Below are 27,500 nucleotides of genomic sequence, written 5' to 3'. Positions count from 1 at the left end.
AATCACACAAAAATGATCAATGGAAATCAAATTTATCAACCCATGGAGGTCTGGATTTGGAGTCACACTCAAAATGTAAAACTACACTACAGGCTGATTCAACTTTGATGTCATGTCCTTAAAACAAGTCAAAATGAGGCTCAGTAGTGTGTGTGGCCTCCACGTGCCTGTATGACCTCCCTACAACGCCTGGGCATAATCCTGATGAGGTGGCGGATGGTCTCCTGAGGGATCTCCTCCCAGACCTGGACTAAAGCATCCACCAACTCCTGGACAGTCTGTGGTGCAACTGTGGCGTTGGTGGATGGAGCGAGACATGATGTCCCAGATGTGCTCAATTGGATTCAGGTCTGGGGAACGGGCGGGCCAGTCCATAGCATCAATGCCTTCCTCTTGCAGGAATTGCTGACACACTCCAGCCACATGAGGTCTAGCATTGTCTTCCATTAGGAGGAACCCAGGGCCAACCGCACCAGCATATGGTCTCACAAGGGTTCTGAGGATCTCATCTCAGTACCTAATGGCAGTCAGGCTACCTCTGGCGAGCACATGAAGGGCTGTGCGGCCCCCAAAGAAATGCCACCCCACACCATGACTGACCCACTGCCAAACCGGTCATGCTGAAGGATGTTGCAGGCAGCAGAACGTTCTCCAGGGCGTCTCCAGACTCTGTCACGTCTGTCACATGTGCTCAGTGTGAACCTGCTTTCATCTGTGAAGAGCACAGGGCGCCAGTGGCGAATTTGCCAATCTTGGTGTTCTCTGGCAAATGCCAAACATCCTGCACGGTGTTGGGCTGTAAGCACAACCCCCACCTGTGGACGTCGGGCCCTCATACCACCCTCATGGAGTCTGTTTCTGACCAGGGTCTCCCAGGGGGTTGAGGTAATATGTACAGGAAGGTAGAGTTATTAAAGCATAGATAATAACAGAGAGAAACAGCGGTGGGGGCAAATCGTGGCCATTTGGAGTCTTTTGGCTTGGGGGTAGAAGCATTTGGAGCCTTTTGGCTTGGGGGTAGAAGCTGTTTAGGAGCCTTTTGGCTTGGGGGTAGAAGCTGTTTAGGAGCCTTTTGGCTTGGGGGTAGAAGCTGTTTAGGAGCCTTTTAGGCCTTTTGGGGGGGTAGAAGCTGTTTAGGAGCCTTTTGGCTTGGGGGTAGAAGCTGTTTAGGAGCCTTTTGGCTTGGGGGTAGAAGCTGTTTAGGAGCCTTTTGGCTTGGGGGTAGAAGCTGTTTAGGAGTCTTTTGGCTTGGGGGTAGAAGCTGTTTAGGAGTCTTTTGGCTTGGGGGTAGAAGCTGTTTAGGAGCCTTTTGGCTTGGGGGTAGAAGCTGTTTAGGAGCCTTTTGGCTTGGGGGTAGAAGCTGTTTAGGAGTCTTTTGGCTTGGGGGTAGAAGCTGTTTAGGAGCCTTTTGGCTTGGGGGTAGAAGCTGTTTAGGAGCCTTTTGGCTTGGGGGTAGAAGCTGTTTAGGAGCCTTTTGGCTTGGGGGTAGAAGCTGTTTAGGAGCCTTTTTGGCTTGGGGGTAGAAGTCTTTTTTGGCTTGGGGGTAGAAGCTGTTTAGGAGCCTTTTGGCTTTTGTTTAGGAGTCTTTTGGCTTGGGGGTAGAAGCTGTTTAGGAGTCTTTTGGCTTGGGGTAGAAGCTGTTTAGGAGCCTTTTGGCTTGGGGGTTGAAGTCTTTTAAGCCTTTAGGAGCCTTTTGGACCTAGACTTGGTGCTCCGGTACCGCTTACCATGAGGTAGCAGAGAGAACAGTCTACGACTTGGGTGGTTGGAGTCTTTGACAATTTTTAGGGCTCTTCCTCTGACACCGCCTGGTATAGAGGTCCTGGATGGCAGGAAGCTTGGTCCCAGTGATGTACTGGACCGTACACACTACCCTCTGTAGTGGCTTGGCCCCAGTGATGTACTGGACCGTACACACTACCCTCTGTAGTGGCTTGGCCCCAGTGATGTACTGGACCGTACACACTACCCTCTGTAGTGGCTTGGCCCCAGTGATGTACTGGACCGTACACACTACCCTCTGTGATGTACTGGACCGCACACTACCCTCTGTAGTGATGTACTGGACCGTACACACCACCCTCTGTAGTGCCTTGCGGTCGGAGACCGGGTAGTTGTTGTACCAGGCGGTGATGCCTTGTCTTGGATTTGGAGTGATCCCTCTGTACACACACACACACACACACACACACACACACACACTGACCTTCGCAGCTCTTTTTGTCCAGGGCCAGCTCGTACCCGGGGTCGCAGGCACACTTGAAGCTGCCCAGCGTATTGACACACCTCTGTTCACAGCCTCCGTTATCTGGCTTAGAACACTCATCCTCCTCTGGGACACACACAAACACACACACACACATTAATACACACACATAAATACACACCTTAACACACACACATCAGTACACACACACACCGACGAACACACACACACATCAGAACGCACACACACTTACAGACACTAATACACACACACATCAGTACACACACACACTAATTAACACACACAGACCCCTACATAAAGACACACTAATTAACACACAGACCCTACATAAAGACACACTAATTAACACACAGACCCTACATAAAGACACACTAATTAACACACAGACCACTACATAAAGACACACTAATTAACACACAGACCACTACATAAAGACACACTAATTAACACACACACAGACCCCAACATAAAGACACACTAATTAACACACACAGACCCTACATAAAGACACACTAATTAACACACACAGACCCCTACATAAAGACACACTAATTAACACACAGACCCCTACATAAAGACACACTAATTAACACACACAGACCCCTACATAAAGACAACACACACAGACCCCTACATAAAGACACACTAATTAACACACACAGACCCTACATAAAGACAACACACACAGACCCTACATAAAGACAACACACACAGACCCTACATAAAGACACACTAATTAACACACACAGACCACTACATAAAGACACACTAATTAACACACAGACCCTACACAAAGACACACTAATTAACACACAGACCCCTACATAAAGACACACTAATTAACACACACAGACCCCTACATAAAGACACACTAATTAACACACAGACCCCTACATAAAGACACACTAATTAACACACAGACCCCTACATAAAGACACACTAATTAACACACAGACCCCTACATAAAGACACACTAATAACACACAGACCCCTACATAAAGACACACTAATTAACACACAGACCCCTACATAAAGACACACTAATTAACACACAGACCCTACATAAAGACAACACACACACAGACCCTACATAAAGACACACTAATTAACACACAGACCACTACATAAAGACACACTAATTAACACACACAGACCCTACATAAAGACACACTAATTAACACACAGACCCCTACATAAAGACACACTAATTAACACACAGACCCCTACATAAAGACACACTAATTAACACACACAGACCCTACATAAAGACACACTAATTAACACACAGACCCCTACATAAAGACACACTAATTAACACACAGACCCCTACATAAAGACACACTAATTAACACACAGACCCCTACATAAAGACACACTAATTAACACACAGACCCCTACATAAAGACACACTAATTAACACACAGACCCCTACATAAAGACACACTAATTACCACACACAGACCCTACATAAAGACACACTAATTAACACACAGACCACTACATAAAGACACACTAATTAACACACACAGACCCCTACATAAAGACACACTAATTAACACACACAGACCCTACACAAAAGACACACTAATTAACACACAGACCCTACATAAAGACAACACTAATTAACACACAGACCCTACATAAAGACACACTAATTAACACACAGACCCTACATAAAGACAACACTAATTACCACACAGACCCCTACATAAAGACACACTAATTACCACACAGACCACTACATAAAGACACACTAATTAACACACAGACCCTACATAAAGACACACTAATTAACACACAGACCACTACATAAAGACACACTAATTAACACACAGACCCCTACATAAAGACACACTAATTACCACACAGACCCCTACATAAAGACACACTAATTAACACACAGACCCTACATAAAGACACACTAATTACACACAGACCCCTACATAAAGACACACTAATTAACACACAGACCCCTACATAAAGACACACTAATTAACACACAGACCCCTACATAAAGACACACTAATTACCACACAGACCCCTACATAAAGACACACTAATTAACACACAGACCCCTACATAAAGACACACTAATTAACACACAGACCCCTACATAAAGACACACTAATTAACACACACAGACCCCTACATAAAGACACACTAATTAACACACAGACCCCTACATAAAGACACACTAATTAACACACAGACCCCTACATAAAGACACACTAATTAACACACAGACCCCTACATAAAGACACACTAATTAACACACAGACCCCTACATAAAGACACACTAATTAACACACAGACCCCTACATAAAGACAACACACACACAGACCCTACATAAAGACACACTAATTAACACACAGACCCTACATAAAGACAACACACACACAGACCCCTACATAAAGACACACTAATTAACACACAAACCCCTACATAAAGACACACTAATTACCACACAGACCACTACATAAAGACACACTAATTAACACACAGACCCCTACATAAAGACACACTAATTAACACACAGACCCCTACATAAAGACACACTAATTAACACACAGACCCCTACATAAAGACACACTAATTAACACACACAGACCCCTACATAAAGACAACACACACAGACCCCTACATAAAGACACACTAATTAACACACAGACCCTACATAAAGACAACTAATTAACACACAGACCCTACATAAAGACAACACACACAGACCCTACATAAAGACACACTAATTAACACACAGACCCCTACATAAAGACACACTAATTAACACACAGACCCTACACAAAGACACACTAATTAACACACAGACCCCTACATAAAGACACACTACACACTAATTAACACACAGACCCCTACATAAAGACACACTAATTAACACACAGACCCCTACATAAAGACACACTAATTAACACACAGACCCTACATAAAGACACACTAATTAACACACAGACCCCTACATAAAGACACACTAATTAACACACAGACCCCTACATAAAGACACACTAATTAACACACAGACCCTACATAAAGACAACACACACACAGACCCTACATAAAGACACACTAATTAACACACAGACCCCTACATAAAGACACACTAATTAACACACACAGACCCTACATAAAGACACACTTAACACACACAGACCCCTACATAAAGACACACAGACCCCTACATAAAGACACACTAATTAACACACAGACCCCTACATAAAGACACACTAATTAACACACAGACCCCTACATAAAGACACACTAATTAACACACAGACCCCTACATAAAGACACACTAATTAACACACAGACCCCTACATAAAGACACACTAATTAACACACAGACCCTACATAAAGACACACTAATTAACACACAGACCCCTACATAAAGACACACTACACAGACCCCTACATAAAGACACACTAATTAACACACAGACCCTACATAAAGACACACTAATTAACACACAGACCCTACATAAAGACACACTAATTAACACACAGACCCCTACATAAAGACACACTAATTAACACACAGACCCCTACATAAAGACACACTAATTAACACACAGACCCTACATAAAGACACACTAATTAACACACAGACCCTACATAAAGACACACTAATTAACACACAGACCCTACATAAAGACACACTAATTAACACACAGACCCCTACATAAAGACACACTAATTACCACACAGACCCTACATAAAGACACACTAATTAACACACAGACCCTACATAAAGACACACTAATTAACACACAGACCCCTACATAAAGACACACTAATTAACACACAGACCCCTACATAAAGACACACTAATTAACACACAGACCCTACATAAAGACACACTAATTAACACACAGACCCTACATAAAGACACACTAATTAACACACAGACCACTACATAAAGACACACTAATTAACACACAGACCACTACATAAAGACACACTAATTAACACACAGACCCCTACATAAAGACACACTAATTAACACACAGACCACTACATAAAGACACACTATTTAACACACAGACCCCTACATAAAGACACACTAATTAACACACAGACCCCTACATAAAGACACACTAATTAACACACAGACCCCTACATAAAGACACACTAATTAACACACAGACCCCTACATAAAGACACACTAATTAACACACACAGACCCCATAAAGACATAAAGACACACACAATTAACACACAGACCCTACATAAAGACACACTAATTAACACACAGACCCCTACATAAAGACAACACACACACAGACCCTACATAAAGACACACTAATTAACACACACAGACCCTACATAAAGACACACACAACAGACACACAGACCCCCTACATAAAAAGACACAATTAACACACAGACCCTACATAAAGACACACTAATTAACACACAGACCCTACATAAAGACACACAGACCCCTACATAAAGAACACACACAGACCCTACATAAAGACACACTAATTAACACACAGACCCTACATAAAGACACACTAATTAACACACAGACCCTACATAAAGACACACTAATTAACACACAGACCCCTACATAAAGACACACTAATTAACACACAGACCCCTACATAAAGACACACTAATTAACACACAGACCCTACATAAAGACACACTAATTAACACACAGACCCCTACATAAAGACACACTAATTAACACACAGACCCTACATAAAGACACACTAATTAACACACAGACCCCTACATAAAGACACACTAATTAACACACAGACCCTACATAAAGACACACTAATTAACACACAGACCCCTACATAAAGACACACTAATTAACACACAGACCCTACATAAAGACACACTAATTAACACACAGACCCCTACATAAAGACACACTAATTAACACACAGACCCTACATAAAGACACACTAATTAACACACAGACCCCTACATAAAGACACACTAATTAACACACAGACCCTACATAAAGACACACTAATTAACACACAGACCCTACATAAAGACACACTAATTAACACACAGACCCCTACATAAAGACACACTAATTAACACACAGACCCCTACATAAAGACACACTAATTACACACAGACCCTACATAAAGACACACTAATTAACACACAGACCCTACATAAAGACACACTAATTAACACACAGACCCCTACATAAAGACACACTAATTAACACACAGACCCCTACATAAAGACACACTAATTAACACACAGACCCCTACATAAAGACACACTAATTAACACACAGACCCTACATAAAGACACACTAATTAACACACAGACCCTACATAAAGACACACTAATTAACACACAGACCCTACATAAAGACACACTAATTAACACACAGACCCCTACATAAAGACACACTAACACACACAGACCCCTACATAAAGACACACTAACACACAGACCCTACATAAAGACACACTACTTATTACACACAGACCCCTACATAAAGACACACTAATTAACACACAGACCCAGACCCCTACATAAAGACACACTAATTAACACACAGACCCCTACATAAAGACACACTAATTACTACATAAAGACACACTACAACACACAGACCCCTACATAAAGACACACTAATTAACACACAGACCCCTACATAAAGACACACTAATTAACACACAGACCCCTACATAAAGACACACTAATTAACACACAGACCCCTACATAAAGACACACTAATTAACACACAGACCCCTACATAAAGACACACTAATTAACACACAGACCCTACATAAAGACACACTAATTAACACACAGACCCCTACATAAAGACACACTAATTAACACACAGACCCCTACATAAAGACACACTAATTAACACACAGACCCTACATAAAGACACACTAATTAACACACAGACCCCTACATAAAGACACACTAATTAACACACAGACCCCTACATAAAGACACACTAATTAACACACACAGACCCCTACATAAAGACACACTAATTAACACACAGACCCTACATAAAGACACACTAATTAACACACACAGACCCTACATAAAGACACACTAATTACACACAGACCCCTACATAAAGACACACTAATTAACACACACAGACCCTACATAAAGACACACTAATTAACACACAGACCCTACATAAAGACACACTAATTAACACACACAGACCCCTACATAAAGACACACTAATACATAAAGACACACAATTAACACACACAGACCCTACATAAAGACACACTAATTAACACACAGACCCCTACATAAAGACACACTAATTAACACACAGACCCTACATAAAGACACACTAATTAACACACAGACCCTACATAAAGACACACTAATTAACACACAGACCCTACATAAAGACACACTAATTAACACACAGACCCTACATAAAGACACACTAATTAACACACAGACCCTACATAAAGACACACACACACAGACCCCTACATAAAGACACACTAATTAACACACAGACCCTACATAAAGACACACTAATTAACACACAGACCCCTACATAAAGACACACTAATTAACACACAGACCCCTACATAAAGACACACTAATTAACACACAGACCCCTACATAAAGACACTAATTACTACATAAAGACACACACAACACACAGACCCTACATAAAGACACACTAATTAACACACAGACCCCTACATAAAGACACACTAATTAACACACAGACCCCTACATAAAGACACACTAATTAACACACAGACCCTACATAAAGACACACTAATTAACACACAGACCCTACATAAAGACACACTAATTAACACACAGACCCCTACATAAAGACACACTAATTAACACACAGACCCCTACATAAAGACACACTAATTAACACACAGACCCTACATAAAGACACACTAATTAACACACACAGACCCTACATAAAGACACACTAATTAACACACAGACCCTACATAAAGACACACTAATTAACACACAGACCCCTACATAAAGACACACTAATTAACACACAGACCCCTACATAAAGACACACTAATTAACACACAGACCCTACATAAAGACACACTAATTAACACACACAGACCCTACATAAAGACACACTAATTAACACACAGACCCTACATAAAGACACACTAATTAACACACAGACCCCTACATAAAGACACACTAATTAACACACAGACCCTACATAAAGACACACTAATTAACACACAGACCCCAACATAAAGACACACTAATTAACCACACAGACCCCAACATAAAGACACACTAATTAACCACACAGACCCTACATAAAGACACACTAATTAACACACAGACCCTACATAAAGACACACTAATTAACACACAGACCCTACATAAAGACACACTAATTAACACACAGACCCTACATAAAGACACACTAATTAACACACAGACCCCTACATAAAGACACACTAATTAACACACAGACCCTACATAAAGACACACTAATTAACACACAGACCCCTACATAAAGACACACTAATAACCCCTCCATAAAGACACTCTGATTAACACACAGACCCCTCCCATAAAGACACACTAATTAACACACAGACCCCTACATAAAGACACACTAATTAACACACAGACCCCTCCCCTACATAAAGACCCCTCCACACTAATGCTCCACACAGACCCCTCCCTAACTGATGCTCACAGACCCCTACATAAAGACCCCTCCACTCTCTGATGCTAACCACACAGACCCCTCCCTCACACTCTGATGCTCCACACAGACCCCTCCCTCTCTCTCTGATGCTCCACACAGACCCCTCCCTCCCTCTGATGCTCCACACAGACCCCTCCCTCTCTCTCTGATGCTCCACACAGACCCCTCCCTCTCTCAAGACCCCTCCCTCTCTCTCTGATGCTCCACAGACCCCTCCCTCTCTCTCTGATGCTCCACACAGACCCCTCCCTCTCTCTCTGATGCTCCACACAGACCCCTCCCTCTCTCTCTGATGCTCCACACAGACCCCTCCACACAGACCCCTCCCTCTCTCTCTGATGCTCCACACAGACCCCTCCCTCTCTCTCTGATGCTCCACACAGACCCCTCCCTCTCTCTCTGATGCTCCACACAGACCCCTCCCTCTCTCTCTGATGCTCCACACAGACCCCTCCCTCTCTCTCTGATGACCCCTCCACTCAGACCCCTCCCTCTCTCTCTGATGCTCCACACAGACCCCTCCCTCTCTCTCTGATGCTCCACACAGACCCCTCCCTCTCTCTCTGATGCTCCACACAGACCCCTCCCTCTCTCTCTCATGCTCCACACAGACCCCTCCCTCTCTCTCTGATGCTGACCCCTGATGTCATGCTCCACTCAGACCCCTCCCTCTCTCTCTGATGCTCCACTCAGACCTTTGAAGAAGTTGGCAGCGAAGCCGGCCTTGTTGACGGTTCCGTCGGAGACGAACTTCATCCAGAGGTTGTGTGAGGTGGAGCGGACCTCCTCTGGTCTGTCGTAACCGCAGAATCGACCAATCAGAGGGCTGGATTCAGCCGGGCCGTCACGCACCTCCAGGTAGTCGTAGGCACAGCTGTCATGTCTCTCAATCTAGAAGGAGAAAACACACAAACACACACACACACACACACACAGACACATAAACACACACACACACACACACACACACACACACACACACACATACATAAATACACAGACACAGTAAAATGCTGAATACAACAGGTGTAGTAGACCTCACAGTGAAATGCTGAATACAACAGGTGTAGTAGACCTTACAGTGAAATGCTGAATACAACAGGTGTAGTAGACCTCACAGTGAAATGCTGAATACAACAGGTGTAGTAGACCTTACAGTGAAATGCTGAATACAACAGGTGTAGTAGACCTCACAGTGAAATGCTGAATACAACAGGTGTAGTAGACCTCACAGTGAAATGCTGAATACAACAGGTGTAGTAGACCTTACAGTGAAATGCTGAATACAACAGGTGTAGTAGACCTGACAGTGAAATGCTGAATACAACAGGTGTAGTAGACCTTACAGTGAAATGCTGAATACAACAGGTGTAGTAGACCTTACAGTGAAATGCTGAATACAACAGGTGTAGTAGACCTTACAGTGAAATGCTGAATACAACAGGTGTAGTAGACCTCACAGTGAAATGCTGAATACAACAGGTGTAGTAGACCTTACAGTGAAATGCTGAATACAGGTGTAGTAGACCTGACAGTGAAATGCTGAATACAACAGGTGTAGTAGACCTCACAGTGAAATGCTGAATACAACAGGTGTAGTAGACCTTACAGTGAAATGCTGAATACAACAGGTGTAGGTAGACCTCACAGTGAAATGCTGAATACAACAGGTGTAGTAGACCTGACAGTGAAATGCTGACTACAACAGGTGTAGTAGACCTCACAGTGAAATGCTGAATACAACAGGTGTAGTAGACCTCACAGTGAAATGCTGAATTCGTCTCAAATAAAACTGTGAAGGACTTCGGCGTTACTCTGGACCCTGATCTCTCTTTTGAAGAACATATTAAGACCATTTCAAGGACAGCTTTTTTCCATCTACGTAACATTGCAAAAATCAGAAACTCTCTGTCCAAAAATGATGCAGAAAAATTAATCCATGCTTTTGTCACTTCTAGGTTAGACTACTGCAATGCTCTACTTTCCGGCTACCCGGATAAAGCACTAAATAAACTTCAGTTGGTGCTAAAATACGGCTGCTAGAATCCTGACTAGAACCAAACAATGTGATCATATTACTCCAGTGCTAGCCTCTCTACACTGGCTTCCTGTCAAAGCAAGGGCTGATTTCAAGGTTATACTGCTAACCTTTAAAACAAAACAAAAAATCACCTTTATTTAACCAGGTAGGCAAGTTGAGAACAAGTTCTCAGTTACAAATGTGACCTGGCCAAGATAAAGCAAAGCAGTTCGACAGATACAACGACACAGAGTTACACATGGAGTTAAACAAACATACAGTCAATAATACAGTATAAACAAGTCTATATACAATGTGAGCAAATGAGGTGAGATAAGGGAGGTAAAGGCAAAAAAAAAAAGGCCATGGTGGCAAAGTAAATACAATATAGCAAGTAAAACACTGGAATGGTAGTTTTGCAATGGAAGAATGTGCAAAGTAGAGATAGAAATAATGGGGTGCAAAGGAGCAAAATAAATAAATAAATTAAATACAGTAGGTGAAAAAGGTAGTTGTTTGGGCTAAATTATAGGTGGGCTATGTACAGTCATAGTTACAGTCATAGTTTAATTCATAGTTTCAGTTCAGTCATAGTTACAGTCATAGTTTAATTCATAGTTTCAGTTCAGTCATAGTTACAGTCATAGTTTAATTCATAGTTTCAGTTCAGTCATAGTTTCAGTCATAGTTACAGTCATAGTTTAATTCATAGTTTCAGTCATTCAGTTTCAGTCATTAGTTTAATTCATAGTTTCAGTTCAGTCATAGTTTAATTCATAGTTTCAGTTCAGTCATAGTTTAATTCATAGTTTCAGTTCAGTCATAGTTTAATTCATAGTTTCAGTTCAGTCATAGTTTAATTCATAGTTTCAGTTCAGTCATAGTTTAATTCATAGTTTCAGTTCAGTCATAGTTACAGTCATAGTTTAATTCATAGTTTCAGTTCAGTCATAGTTTCAGTCATTAGTTTAATTCATAGTTTAATTCATAGTTTCAGTTCAGTCATAGTTACAGTCATAGTTTAATTCATAGTTTCAGTTCAGTCATAGTTACAGTCATAGTTACAGTCATAGGGAGTATTCTAGAGGTCATTCAGAGTTCAGATACATTTCTTATTGAATTAGTACCAGGGGCTTTGCTAAACAAACACACACCCGCACATGAGCATGTGAGAGAGAACGACAGAGAAAGAGGAGAGAGACAGAAGAACAGAGAGAGCGAGACAGACAGACAGACAGACAGACAGACAGACAGACAGACAGACAGACAGACAGGGGTGTCACCTCAAAGGCCTGGAAGCTGAGTCCTACGTTGTAGAGAGACAGACAGACAGACAGACAGACAGACAGACAGACAGACAGACAGACAGACAGACAGGCAGACAGACAGACAGGGGGTGTCACCTCAAAGGCCTGGAAGCTGAGTCCTACGTTGTAGAGAGACAGACAGACAGACAGACAGACGGACAGACAGACAGACAGGGGTGTCACCTCAAAGGCCTGGAAGCTGAGTCCTACGTTGTAGAGAGACAGACAGACAGACAGACAGACAGACAGACAGACAGACAGACAGACAGACAGACAGACAGACAGACAGACAGACAGACAGACAGACAGACAGACAGACGGACAGACAGACAGACAGGGGTGTCACCTCAAAGGCCTGGAAGCTGAGTCCTACGTTGTAGAGAGACAGACAGACAGACAGACAGACAGACAGACAGACAGACAGACAGACAGACAGACAGACAGACAGACAGACAGACAGACAGACAGACAGACAGACAGACAGACAGACAGACAGACAGACAGGGGTGTCACCTCAAAGGCCTGGAAGCTGAGTCCTACGTTGTAGAGAGACAGACAGACAGACAGACAGACAGGGGTGTCACAGACAGACAGACAGACAGACAGACAGACAGACAGACAGACAGACAGAGGGGGTGTCACCTCAAAGGCCTGGAAGCTGAGTCCTACGTTGTACCCCTCTGAGACGGTGATCCTCCAAACACAGTCTTTAGATGGACGGTAGTCATCAGGATAGTTAGGGGACTGAATCTGGCCCTGATCCTTCAAGATCTCTCCTCCACAGACAGCTACAAGAGGGGAGGAGAGGGGAAGGGATGGAGAGGGGGGAGAGGTGGAGGAAGAGGGGAGAGAGGAGAGGAGGGAGGCGAGAGGAGAGGGGGAGGAAGAGTACGGGGAAGAGGGGGATAAGAGAGGAGGAAGGAGAGAGGAGAAGGGAGGAAGAGGGGGAGGGGAGGGAGGGAGGGAGACATTAATGTATTTATATTTATTTGAATTACAAATAAAATGTATGTGTACTGTGTGTGTATATCAAATCAAATCACATTTATTTGTCACATACACATGGTTAGCAGATGTTAATGCGAGTGTAGCGAAATGCTTGTGCTTCTAGTTCTGACAATGCAGTAATAACCAACAAGTAATCTAATTAACGATTCCAAAACTACTGTCTTATACACAGTGTAAGGGGATAAAGAATATGTACATAAGGATATATGAATGAGTGATGGTACAGAGCGGCATAGGCAAGATACAGTAGATGATATCGAGTACAGTATATACATATGAGATGAGTATGTAAACAAAGTGGCATAATTAAAGTGGCTAGTGATACATGTATTACATAAGGATGCAGTAGATGATATAGAGTACAGTATATACGTATGCATATGAGATGAATAATGTAGGGTAAGTAACATTATATAAGGTAGCATTGTTTAAAGTGGCTAGTGATATATTTTACATCATTTCCCATCAATTCCCATTATTAAAGTGGCTGGAGTTGAGTCAGTGTCATTGACAGTGTGTTGGCAGCAGCCACTCAATGTTAGTGGTGGCTGTTTAACAGTCTGATGGCCTTGAGATAGAAGCTGTTTTTCAGTCTCTCGGTCCCAGCTTTGATGCACCTGTACTGACCTCGCCTTCTGGATGATAGCGGGGTGAACAGGCAGTGGCTCGGGTGGTTGTTGTCCTTGATGATCTTTATGGCCTTCCTGTGACATCGGGTGGTGTAGGGGTCCTGGAGGGCAGGTAGTTTGCCCCGGTGATGCGTTGTGCAGACCTCACTATCCTCTGGAGAGCCTTACGGTTGAGGGCGGTGCAGTTGCCATACCAGGCGGTGATACAGCCCGACAGGATGCTCTCGATTGTGCATCTGTAGAAGTTTGTGAGTGCTTTTGGTGACAAGCCGGATTTCTTCAGCCTCCTGAGGTTGAAGAGGCGCTGCTGCGCCTTCTTCACGATGCTGTCTGTGTGAGTGGACCAATTCAGTTTGTCTGTGATGTGTATACCGAGGAACTTAAAACTTACTACCCTCTCCACTACTGTTCCATCGATGTGGATAGGGGGGTGTTCCCTCTGCTGTTTCCCGAAGTCAACGATTGTCACTTCTAGGTTAGACTACTGCAATGCTCTATTTTCCGGCTACCCGGATAAAGCACTAAATAAACTTCAGTTGGTGCTAAATACGGCTGCTAGAATCCTGACTAGAACCAAAAAATTTGATCATATTACTCCAGTGCTAGCCTCCCTACACTGGCTTCCTGTTAAGGCAAGGGCTGATTTCAAGGTTTTACTACTAACCTACAAAGCATTACATGGGCTTGCTCCTACCTATCTCTCTGATTTGGTCCTGCCGTACATACCTACACGTACGCTATGGTCACAAGACGCAGGCCTCCTAATTGTCCCTAGAGTTTCTAAGCAAACAGCTGGAGGCATGGCTTTCTCCTATAGAGCTCCATTTTTATGGAACGGTCTGCCTACCCATGTCAGAGACGCAAACTCGGTCTCAACCTTTAAGTCTTTACTGAAGACTCATCTCTTCAGTGGGTCATATGATTGAGTGTAGTCTGGCCCAGGAGTGTGAAGGTGAACGGAAAGGCTCTGGAGCAACGAACCGCCCTTGCTGTCTCTGCCTGGCCGGTTCCCCTCTTTCCACTGGGATTCTCTGCCTCTAACCCTATTACAGGGGCTGGGTCACTGGCTTACTGGGGCTCTCTCATGCCGTCCCTGGAGGGGGTGCGTCACCTGAGTGGGTTGATTCACAGATGTGGTCATCCTGTCTGGGTTGGCGCCCCCCTTGGGTTGTGCCATGGCGGAGATCTGTGTGGGCTATACTCGGCCCTGTCTCAGGATGGTAAGTTGGTGGTTGAAGATATCCCTCAAGTGGTGTGGGGGCTGTGCTTTGGCAAAGTGGGTGGGGTTATATCCTTCCTGTTTGGCCCTGTCCGGGGTGTCCTTGGATGGGTCCACAGTGTCTCCTGACCCCTCCTGTCTCAGCCTCCAGTATTTATGCTGCAGTAGTTTATGTGTCGGGGGCTAGGGTCAGTTTGTTATATCTGGAGTACTTCTACTGTCCTATTCGGTGTCCTTTGTGAATCTAAGTGTGCGTTCTCTAATTCTCTCCTTCTCTCTTTCTTTCTCTCTCTCGGAGGACCTGAGCCCTAGGACCATGCCCCAGGACTACCTGACATGATGACTCCATGCTGTCCCCAGTCCACCTGGCCGTGCTGCTGCTCCAGTTTCAACTGTTCTGCCTTATTATTATTCGACCATGCTGGTCATTTATGAACATTTGAACATCTTGGCCATGTTCTGTTATAATCTCCACCCAGCACAGCCAGAAGAGGACTGGCCACCCCACATAGCCTGGTTCCTCTCTAGGTTTCTTCCTAGGTTTTGGCCTTTCTAGGGAGTTTTTCCTAGCCACCGTGCTTCTACACCTGCATTGCTTGCTGTTTGGGGTTTTAGGCTGGGTTTCTGTACAGCACTTTGAGATATCAGCTGATGTACGAAGGGCTATATAAATAAATTTGATTTGATTTGACCACACTCCGAGGGCCCTCACCTCCTCCCTGTAGGCCGTCTCGTCGTTGTTGGTAATCAAGCCTACCACTGTTGTGTCGTCCGCAAACTTGATGATTGAGTTGGAGGCGTGCGTGGCCACGCAGTCATGGTTAACAGGGAGTACAGGAGAGGGCTCAGAACGCACCCTTGTGGGGCCCCAGTGTTGAGGATCAGCGGGGTGGAAATGTTGTTGCCTACCCTCACCACCTGGGGGCGGCCCGTCAGGAAGTCCAGTACCCAGTTGCACAGGGCGGGGTCGAGACCCAGGGTCTCGAGCTTGATGACGGGCTTGGAGGGCACTATGGTGTTGAATGCCGAGCTGTAGTCGATGAACAGCATTCTCACATAGGTATTCCTCTTGTCCAGATGGGTTAGGGCAGTGTGCAGTGTGGTTGAGATTGCATCGTCTGTGGACCTATTTGGGCGGTAAGCAAATTGGAGTGGATCTATGGTGTCAGGTAGGGTTGAGGTGATATGGTCCTTGACTAGTCTCTCAAAGCACGTCAAGATGACGGAAGTGAGTGCTACGGGGCGGTAGTCGTTTAGCTCAGTTACCTTAGCTTACTTGGGAACAGGAACAATGGTGGCCCTCTTGAAGCATGTGGGAACAACAGACTGGGATAGGGATTGATTGAATATGTCCGTAAACACACCAGCCAGCTGGTCTGCGCATGCTCTGAGGGCGCGGCTGGGGATGCCGTCTGGGCCTGCAGCCTTGCGAGGGTTAACACGTTTAAATGTTTTACTCACCTTGGCTGCAGTGAAGGAGAGACCGCATGTTTTCGTTGCAGGCCGTGTCAGTGGCACTTTATTGTCCTCAAAGCAGGCAAAAAATTATTTAGTCTGCCTGGGAGCAAGACATCCTGGTCCGTGACGGTGCTGGTTTTCTTCTTGTAGTCCGTGATTGACTGTAGACCCTGCCACATACCTCTTGTGTCTGAGCCGTTGAATTGAGATTCTACTTTGTCTCTATACTGACGCTTAGCTTGTTTGATAGCCTTGCGGAGGGAATAGCTGCACTGTTTGTATTCAGCCATGTTACCAGACACCTTGCCCTGATTAAAAGCAGTGGTTCGTGCCTTCAGTTTCACACGAATGCTGCCTTCAATCCACGGTTTCTGGTTAGGGAATGTTTTAATCGTTGCTATGGGAACGACATCTTCAACGCACGTTCTAATGAACTCGCACACCGAATCAGCGTATTCGTCAATGTTGTTGTCTGATGCAATACGAAACATCTCCCAGTCCACGTGATGGAAGCAGTCTTGGAGTGTGGAGTCAGCTTGGTCGGACCAGCGTTGGACAGACCTCAGCGTGGGAGCTTCTTGTTTTAGTTTCTGTCTGTAGGCAGGGATCAGCAAAATGGAGTCGTGGTCAGCTTTTCCGAAAGGAGGGCGGGGAAGGGCCTTATATGCGTCGCGGAAGTTAGAGTAACAATGATCCAGGGTCTTTCCACCCCTGGTTGCGCAGTCGATATGCTGATAAAATTTAGGGAGTCTTGTTTTCAGATTAGCCTTGTGTGTGTGTGTGTGGGTGCGTGCGTGCGTGCGTGCGTGCGTGCGTGTGTGTGTGCGTGCGTGCGTGCGTGTGTGTGTGTGTGTGTGTGTGTGTGTGTGTGTGTGTGTGTGTGTGGTACCTTCATAAACAGCTGTAAATCCCTTTCCCACCCAGTTACTGCTGCTTCGGAACTCAATCCACATCCGACTCTCTGACGACACCAGACCCTCAGGAACCTGATCCCCACAGAACCTACCTATACACACACACACACACACACACACACAGTACACACACGCACACACACACACAAACACACACACAACACGCACAAACAAAGCAATCATTTGAATTGAACTACAAGTCAGACATAAACAAATGAACACAACACACACACACACACACTCTCTCTCTCTCTCTTACCTAGCAGTGGGGCCTTCCTCCAGTATCCATCTCTAACTTCTATGTAGTCATACCAACAGAGAGAGCTCTTATACAGGTCCATAGTGGTAAAGTTTAGAACAATCTGGGGGGTAGAGAGAGGGGGGGGAGAGAAAGAGGGAGTGGTTAGAGAGAGAGAGGTGGAGGGAGAAAAGAGGGGAGTGGTTAGAGAGAGAGAGAGGTGGGGGGGGAGAAGAGGGGGAAGGAGTGGTTAGAGAGAGAGGTGGGGGAGAGAAAGAGGGGAGTGGTTAGAGAGAGAGAGAGAGAGGTGGGGGGTAGAGAGAGGGCAGGGGGAGAGAAAGAGGGGGGGCGAGAGGTGGAAGGAGGTGGGGGCCAGTCAGTGTGAGAGGTGGAAGGAGGTGGGGGCCAGTCAGTGTGAGAGGTGGAAGGAGGTGGGGGGCCAGTCAGTGTGAGAGGTGGAAGGAGGTGGGGGCCAGTCAGTGTGAGAGGTGGAAGGAGGTGGGGGCCAGTCAGTGTGAGAGGTGGAAGGAGGTGGGGGCCAGTCAGTGTGAGAGGTGGAAGGAGGTGGGGGCCAGTCAGTGTGAGAGGTGGAAGGAGGTGGGGGCCAGTCAGTGTGAGAGGTGGAAGGAGGTGGGGGCCAGTCAGTGTGAGAGGTGGAAGGAGGTGGGGGCCAGTCAGTGTGAGAGGTGGAAGGAGGTGGGGGCCAGTCAGTGTGAGAGGTGGAAGGAGGTGGGGGCCAGTCAGTGTGTCAGCAACACTCTTTATTGGCTACGCTGCACATTTAGCCTGGAGCTACTTTAACATATATATCTCTGTGTTTATACCTTCCCTCCCATATATCTCTGTGTTTATACCTTCTCTCCCCCTATATCTCTGTGTTTATACCTTCTCTCCCTATATCGCTCTGTGTTTATACCTTCTCTCCCTATATCGCTCTGTGTTTATACCTTCTCTCCCCTATATCTCTGTGTGTGTTTACCTTCTCTCCCCTATATCTCTGTGTGTGTTTACCTTCTCTCCCGGGGTGACAGAGACCCTCCAGACACAGTGTGTGTACGAGGGGTAACCGTTGGGGTAACCGGGCGATGAGAAGTTACCTGTCGACTCCTGTAGGGTCTCCCCGCACGCTACACACACACACACAGAGAGAGAGAGAGAGAGAGAGAGAGAGAGAGAGAGAGAGAGAGAGAGAGAGAGAGAGACAGAGAGACAGAGAGACAGAGAGACAGAGACAGACAGAGAGACAGAGACAGACAGAGAGACAGAGACAGACAGAGAGACAGAGAGACAGAGACAGACAGAGAGACAGAGACAGACAGAGAGGGGGAGGTTACTCTTTTCTATGCCATATCTCTAGGTCATTGGTTTAAGCTGAAAGACCCGCCCCTTTTACACTTGTTCAGTTTAAACCCAAATTCCAATTCACGCTTCTCTATTGGCATGAAAAACACTGTATCAATATGAATTACGAATAGTCATGTAAATGGTATTACATTATAATAAGAATGAAATGGTGACAGTAGAACAACAATACATCTAAAAGGATCAACATGGAAAATGAAACACCTCTATCTCTACCATCTCTACTCCCATCTCTCTCTATCATCTCTCTCTATCTTTACCATCTCTCTCTCTATCATCTCTCTCTATCTTTACCATCTCTCTCTATCATCTCTCTCTATCTCTACCATCTCTCTCTATCTCTACCATCTCTCTCTATCTCTACCATCTCTCTATCTTTACCATCTCTACTCCCATCTCTCTCTCTATCATCTCTCTCTCTATCTCTACCATCTCTCTCTATCATCTCTCTCTATCTTTACCATCTCTACTCCCATCTCTCTCTATCTCTACCATCTCTACTCCCATCTCTCTCTATCTCTACCATCTCTACTCCCATCTCTCCCATCTCTCTATCTTTACCATCTCTACTCCCATCTCTCTCTCTATCTCTACCATCTCTCTCTATCTTTACCATCTCTCTCTATCATCTCTCTCTATCTTTATCATCTCTCTTTACCATCTCTCTCTCTATCTCTACCATCTCTCTCTATCTTTACCATCTCTCTCTACCATCTCTCTCTTTTACCATCTCTCTCTCTCTTTTACCATCTCTCTCTATCTCTATCTTTACCATCTCTACTCCCATCTCTCTCTATCTTTACCATCTCTCTCTCTTTACGTTACCATCTCTACTCCCATCTCTCTCTCTTTCTTTACCATCTCTACTCCCATCTCTCTCTCTATCTTTACCATCTCTACTCCCATCTCTCTCTATCTTTACCATCTCTCTCTCTCTTTACCATCTCTAGTCCCATCTCTCTCTCTCTATCTTTACCATCTCTACTCCCATCTCTCTCTCTCTATCTTTACCATCTCTCTCTCTTTACCATCTCTACTCCCATCTCTCTCTCTATCTTTACCATCTCTCTATCTTTACCATCTCTACTCCCATCTCTCTCTCTCTATCTTTACCATCTCTCTCTTTTACCATCTCTACTCCCATCTCTCTCTCTCTATCTTTAACATCTCTCTCTGTCTTTACCATCTCTACTCCCATCTCTCTCTCTCTCTATCTTTACCATCTCTCTCTCTCTTTACCATCTCTACTCCCATCTCTCTCTCTATCTTTACCATCTCTACTCCCATCTCTCTCTCTCTATCTTTACCATCTCTCTCTCTTTACCATCTCTACTCCCATCTCTCTCTCTATCTTTACCATCTCTACTCCCATCTCTCTCTCTCTATCTTTACCATCTCTCTCTGTCTTTACCATCTCTACTCCCATCTCCTCTCTATCTTTACCATCTCTCTATCTTTACCATCTCTCTCTCTGTCTTTACCATCTCTACTCCCATCTCTCTCTCTATCTTTACCATCTCTCTCTTTTACCATCTCTACTCCCATCTCTCTCTATCTTTACCATCTCTCTCTGTCTTTACCATCTCTACTCCCATCTCTCTCTCTATCTTTACCATCTCTACTCCCATCTCTCTCTATCTTTACCATTTCTCTCTATCTTTACCATCTCTCTCTCTCTTTACCATCTCTACTCCCATCTCTCTCTATCTTTACCATCTCTACTCCCATCTCTCTCTATCTTTACCATCTCTCTGTCTTTACCATCTCTACTCCCATCTCTCTCTCTATCTTTACCATCTCTCTCTCTCTTTTACCATCTCTACTCCCATCTCTCTCTCTCTCTTTACCATCTCTACTCCCATCTCTATCTTTACCATCTCTCTCTATCTTTACCATCTCTACTCCCATCTCTCTCTCTATCTTTACCATCTCTACTCCCATCTATCTCTCTCTATCTTTACCATCTCTACTCCCATCTCTCTCTATCTTTACCATCTCTACTCCCATCTCTCTCTCTCTATCTTTACCATCTCTACTCCCATCTCTCTCTCTACCATCTCTACTCCCATCTCTCTCTCTATCTTTACCATCTCTACTCCCATCTCTCTCGCTGTCTTTACCATCTCTACTCCCATCTCTCTCTATCTTTACCATCTCTACTCCCATCTCTCTCTCTATCTTTACCATCTCTACTCCCATCTCTCTCTCTATCTTTACCATCTCTACTCCCATCTCTCTCTATCTTTACCATCTCTACTCCCATCTCTCTCTATATATATATATATATATTTTACACCTCTCCCTCCATCTCTCTCTACTCCCATCTCTCTCTCTATCTTTATCACCTCTCTCTCTATCTTTCACATCTACATCCATCGCTCTCTATCTTTTACATCTCTCCCTCCATCTCTCTCTGTCTTTCACATCTCTTTATCTCTCTCTCATCTCTTTCTCCATCTCTGTCTTAATATTTTGCTCCATCTCTCTCCATTTCTTCATATCTCCCGCCATCTCTCGCTCCATCTCTCTCCATCTCCCTATCCATCTCTCCCTCAATCTCTCCTTCTCTCCATCCATCTCCCTCCATCTCTCCTCCATCTTTCCCTCCATCTCTCGTTCCATATCTCCCTCCAACTCTCTTTCCTTCTCTCCCTCCATCTCTCTCGTAGTGAGATGAGTCACATGTGCCGTCCTCTCCCATCATGCATGATGTTTTTACCCAGAGTGCCCTAGGGCCCGGCTCATCTGTCAGTTGTCACATATGATCTCATAAGGACTACAGCTGGGTTCACCACACACGGATGCAAGTATGCACACACACACACACATACACACACACACACACACACACACACACACACACATACACACATACACACACACACACACACACACACACACACACACACACACACACACACACACACACACACACACACACATACACACACACACACACACACACACACACACACACACACACACACACACACACACACACACACACACGCATGAATAATCACTCACACACACATCTTATACACACGGATGCAAGTATGCACACACACACACACATACACACACACACACACACACACACACACACACACATACACACATACACACACACACACACACACACACACACACACACACACACACACACACACACACACACACACACACACACACATACACACACACACACACACACACACACACACACACACACACACACACACACACACACACACACACGCATGAATAATCACTCACACACACATCTTATACACAGACATCAGGACAGTATGAATGCTGACACACACACACACACACACACACACACACACACATCTTATACACAGACATCAGGACAGTATGAATGCTGATGTTGAGCCAAAGTTGCTTCAATAGACTGTCAGAATAGATTGTTACAATAGAATGGTACAATAGAATGTTACAATAGAATGTTACAATAGATTGTTACAATAGAATGTTACAATAGAATGTTACAATAGAATGTTACAATAGAATGTTACAATAGAATGTTACAATAGAATGTTACAATAGATTGTTACAATAGAATGTTACAACAGAATGTTACAATAGATTGTTACAATAGAATGTTACAACAGAATGTTACAATAAAATGAATAAAACATTTTATTCTAACATTCTATTCTAACATTCTATTCTGACATACTATTGCAACATTTTATTCTAACATTCTATTTTGACATTCTATTGGAACATTTTATTCTAAAATTCTAACATTCGATTCTGACATTTTATTCTGACATTCTATTGTAACATTCTATTCTAACATTCTATTCTGACATTCTACTGTAACATTATATTGTAACATTCTATTGTAACATTCTATTCTAACATTCTATTCTGACATTCTATTGTAACATTTTATTCTAACATTCTATTCTAACATTCTATTCTGACATTTGTTTATAACATTTTATTCTAACATTCTATTCTGACATTCTATTGTAACGTTTTATTCTAACATTTTATTCTAACATTCTACTGTAACATTCTATTATAACATTTTATCCTAATAGGGTTAACCCTAACCCTAACCCATTCTGACATTCTACTGTACCATTCTATATTCTACTGTAACATTCTGTAATCCCCTCTAGCACCAGGGTCAGTCTCAAATGTTGTTTTTTGATATCGTTGTAAGCCTGCCACACACACTATACAGTACATTTATTTAACATAAGAATGAGTGTGAGTTTTTGTCACAACCCTGCTGCGGAGAGCGTGATCACACAGTCATCCGGAACAGCTGATGCTCTCATGCATATTTCAGTGTCATTTGCCTCGAAGCGAGCATAGAAGTCATTTAGCTCGTCTGGAAGGCTGGGCAGCTCACGGCTGGGCTTCCCATAGTAATCTGTAATAGTTTACAAGCCCTGCCACATAAGATGAGTGTCGGAGCCGGTGTAGTATGATTCGATTTTAGCACTGTATTGACGCTTTGCCTGTTTGATAGTTCGTTGGAGGGCATAGCAGGGTTTCTTATAAACTTCTGAGTTAGAGTCCCGCTTCTTGAAAGCGGCAGCTCTACCCTTTAGCTCAGTGCAAATGTTGCCTGTAATCCATGGCTTCTGGTTGGGGTATGTACGCACGGTTACTGTGAGGACGACGTCCTTGATGCACTTATTGGTGAAGCCGGTGACTGAAGTGGTGTATTCCTCAATGCCATCAGATAAATCCCAGAACATATTCCTGTCTGTGATAGCAAAAAAGTCCTGTAGTTTAGCATCTGCTTCATCTGACCACTTTTTTATGGAACGAGTCACTGCTACTTCCTGCTTTAATTTCTCCTTCTAAGCAGGAATCAGGAGGATAGAATTATGGTCAGATTTTCCAAATGGAAGGTGAGGGAGAGCTTTGTTCACATCTCTGTGTATGGAGTAAAGGTGGTCTCCGCCCCTCAAACCTTAGGGTTAGTTTGAGGGTTAGGGGTTAAGGGTTAAGGGTTAGGGGTTAAGGGTTCAGGGTTAGGGGTTAGGGTTAGTTTGAAGGTTAGGGTTTGAGGTTAAGGTTTAGGATTAGGGGTTAAGGGTTAGGGGTAAAGGGGTAAAGGGTTAAGGGTTCAGGGTTAGGGGTTAGGGTTAGTTTGAAGGTTAGGGTTTGAGGTTAAGGTTTAGGATTAGGGGTTAAGGGTTAGGGGTAAAGGGGTAAAGGGGTAAGGGGTTAAGGGTTCAGGGTTAGGGGTTAAAACCTGTGTAGGGCAGAGGTTCCGCTAGCAACATTCCGCTGAAAAGGCAGTGCGCGAAATTCAAAAATATATTTTAGAAATATGTAGTTTTCACACATTAACAAGTCCAATACAGCAAATTAAAGATAAACATCTTGTTAATCTACCCATTGTGTCCGATTTCAAAAATGATTTACAGCTAAAGCACAACATATGATTGTTAGGTCACAGCCAAGTCACAAAAACACACACAGCCATTTTCCTGCCAAAGATAGGAGTCACAAAAAGCAGAAATAGAGATACAATTAACCACTAACCTTTGATGATCTTCATCAGATGACACTCATAGAACATCATGTAACACAATACATGTATGTTTTGTTCGATAATGTGCATATTTATATCCAAAAAACTCAATTTACAATGGCGCCTTACGTGCAGTAATGTTTTGATTCCAAAACATCCGGAGATTTTGCAGAAATACTCATAATAAACATTGATAAAAGATACTAGTGTTATTCACAGAATTAAAGATAGACTTCTCCTTAATGCAACCGCTCTGTCAGATTTCAAAAAAACTTCACGGAAAAAGCATAATCTGAGAATGGCGCTCAGAACCCAAAACAGCCAGAGGGATATCCGCCATTTTGGAGTCAACAAAGTTAGAAACAACACCATAAATATTCACTTACCTTTGATGATCTTCATCAGAATGCACTCCCAGGAATCCCAGTTCGGCAATAAATGACTGATTTGATCCATAAAGTTCCATCATTTAAGTCCAAATAGCCACTTGTTGTTAGCGTGTTCAGCCCTGTAATCCATCTTCATGAGGCGCGAGCATTTCATCCAGACAAAAACTCGAAAAGTTCAGTTTAGAAACATGTCAGACGATGTATAGAATCAATCATTAGGATGTTTTTAACATAAAACATGAATAATGTTCCAACCGGAGAATTCCTTTGTCTTCAGAAAGGCTCTGGAACGAGAGGTAACTCTGTCGGAACGCGTCATGAGACCGAGGCACTCTACCAGACCACTGACTCAAAAGGTCTCATGAGCCCCTCCTTTATAGTAGAATCCTCATTTAAGTTTCAAAAGACTGTTGACATCTAGTGGAAGCCCTAAGAAGTGCAACCTCATCCATATCTCAAAGTGTACTGGTAGGCCAAGCTTTGAAAACTACAAACCTCACTTCCTGGTTGGATTTTTCTCAGGTTTTCGCCTGCCATGTGTGACATCACAGTCTCTGTGAAACCTGACTGGCTGGAGGGAGGAAACATCACAGTCTCTGTGGAACCTGACTGGCTGGAGGAAACATCACAGTCTCTGAGGAACCTGCCTGGCTGGAGGGGAGGAAACATCACAGTCTCTGAGGAACCTGACTGGCTGGAAGGAGGAAACATCACAGTCTCTGGGAACCTGACTGGCTGGAGGAAACACCACAGTCTCTGAGGAACCTGACTGGCTGGAGGGGGAGGAAACATCACGATCTCTAGGAACCTGATTGGCTGGAGGGAGGAACACACATTTCTTCTGCTATCTGACACATCAGGCAGTTGAAGAACAGTATCTGATGAGAAAGGCAGGTAAGACACACACACACACACACACACACACTCACACTCCACACACTCCTCACACTCACACTCCTCACACTCCACACACACACACACACACACACAGTACACAGACCTACCGGGGCATCTGTAGAGCTTCCTGGCCTGAGAGATGTCTCCTTTACTGAGTCGGGTCCTCTGTCCAATGGCAGGACGGATCCCATTCTCATCTCTAGATGGGAGGATGGTGTCTAGAAACATACCTCTGGAGGGAGGGAGAAAGAGAGAGAGAGAAAGAGAGAGAGAGAAAGAGAGAGAGAGAGAATGAAGTAAAAAAGTAAAAAAGTTAAACAAAAGTAAAAAGTAAATTAAATTAAATAAATGAAATGTCAGGAGCCCTGGGTGTGTGTGTGTGTGTGTGTGTGTGTGTGTGTGTGTGTGTGTGTGTGTGTGTGTGTGTGTGTGTGTGCGTGCGTGCGTGCGTGCGTGCCTGTGTGCGTGCGTGCGTGTGTGCGTGTGTGTTACCGTGAGAAGGTGTTCCTAGCATAATGCATGATGCTGTCGAAGTCGTAAGGCTCTCCCAGCGAGTTCACCTCTCCTGGTTCCATCTTCAAGAAGTTATACTCCTGACCTGGAGACAA

At 44.0% G+C, this 27,500-nt stretch overlaps 1 protein-coding gene across 1 annotated transcript in view; it reads right to left on the bottom strand.

The window, feature by feature from the left end:
- The window catches only part of LOC112247717 (dorsal-ventral patterning tolloid-like protein 1), a gene marked incomplete at its 5' end in the record, with an annotated part of 57,982 nt that extends 30,491 nt beyond the window's left edge, over nucleotides 1-27,491 (bottom strand). The window contains 8 exons of the mRNA XM_042314135.1: nucleotides 2,207-2,332; nucleotides 10,620-10,815; nucleotides 13,894-14,039; nucleotides 18,455-18,571; nucleotides 18,739-18,841; nucleotides 19,729-19,844; nucleotides 27,000-27,124; nucleotides 27,385-27,491. Of these exons, the coding sequence (XP_042170069.1) occupies nucleotides 2,207-2,332; nucleotides 10,620-10,815; nucleotides 13,894-14,039; nucleotides 18,455-18,571; nucleotides 18,739-18,841; nucleotides 19,729-19,844; nucleotides 27,000-27,124; nucleotides 27,385-27,491 (1,036 nt within the window). The remainder of the gene's footprint in view (nucleotides 1-2,206; nucleotides 2,333-10,619; nucleotides 10,816-13,893; nucleotides 14,040-18,454; nucleotides 18,572-18,738; nucleotides 18,842-19,728; nucleotides 19,845-26,999; nucleotides 27,125-27,384) is intronic.
- Between the last annotated feature and the right edge of the window lie 9 nt (nucleotides 27,492-27,500).

Source organism: Oncorhynchus tshawytscha, unplaced genomic scaffold (genome assembly GCF_018296145.1).
Source record: "Oncorhynchus tshawytscha isolate Ot180627B unplaced genomic scaffold, Otsh_v2.0 Un_contig_1165_pilon_pilon, whole genome shotgun sequence".
Classification (NCBI taxonomy): domain Eukaryota; kingdom Metazoa; phylum Chordata; class Actinopteri; order Salmoniformes; family Salmonidae; genus Oncorhynchus; species Oncorhynchus tshawytscha.
This window is presented reverse-complemented; position numbering and strand designations above follow the sequence as displayed.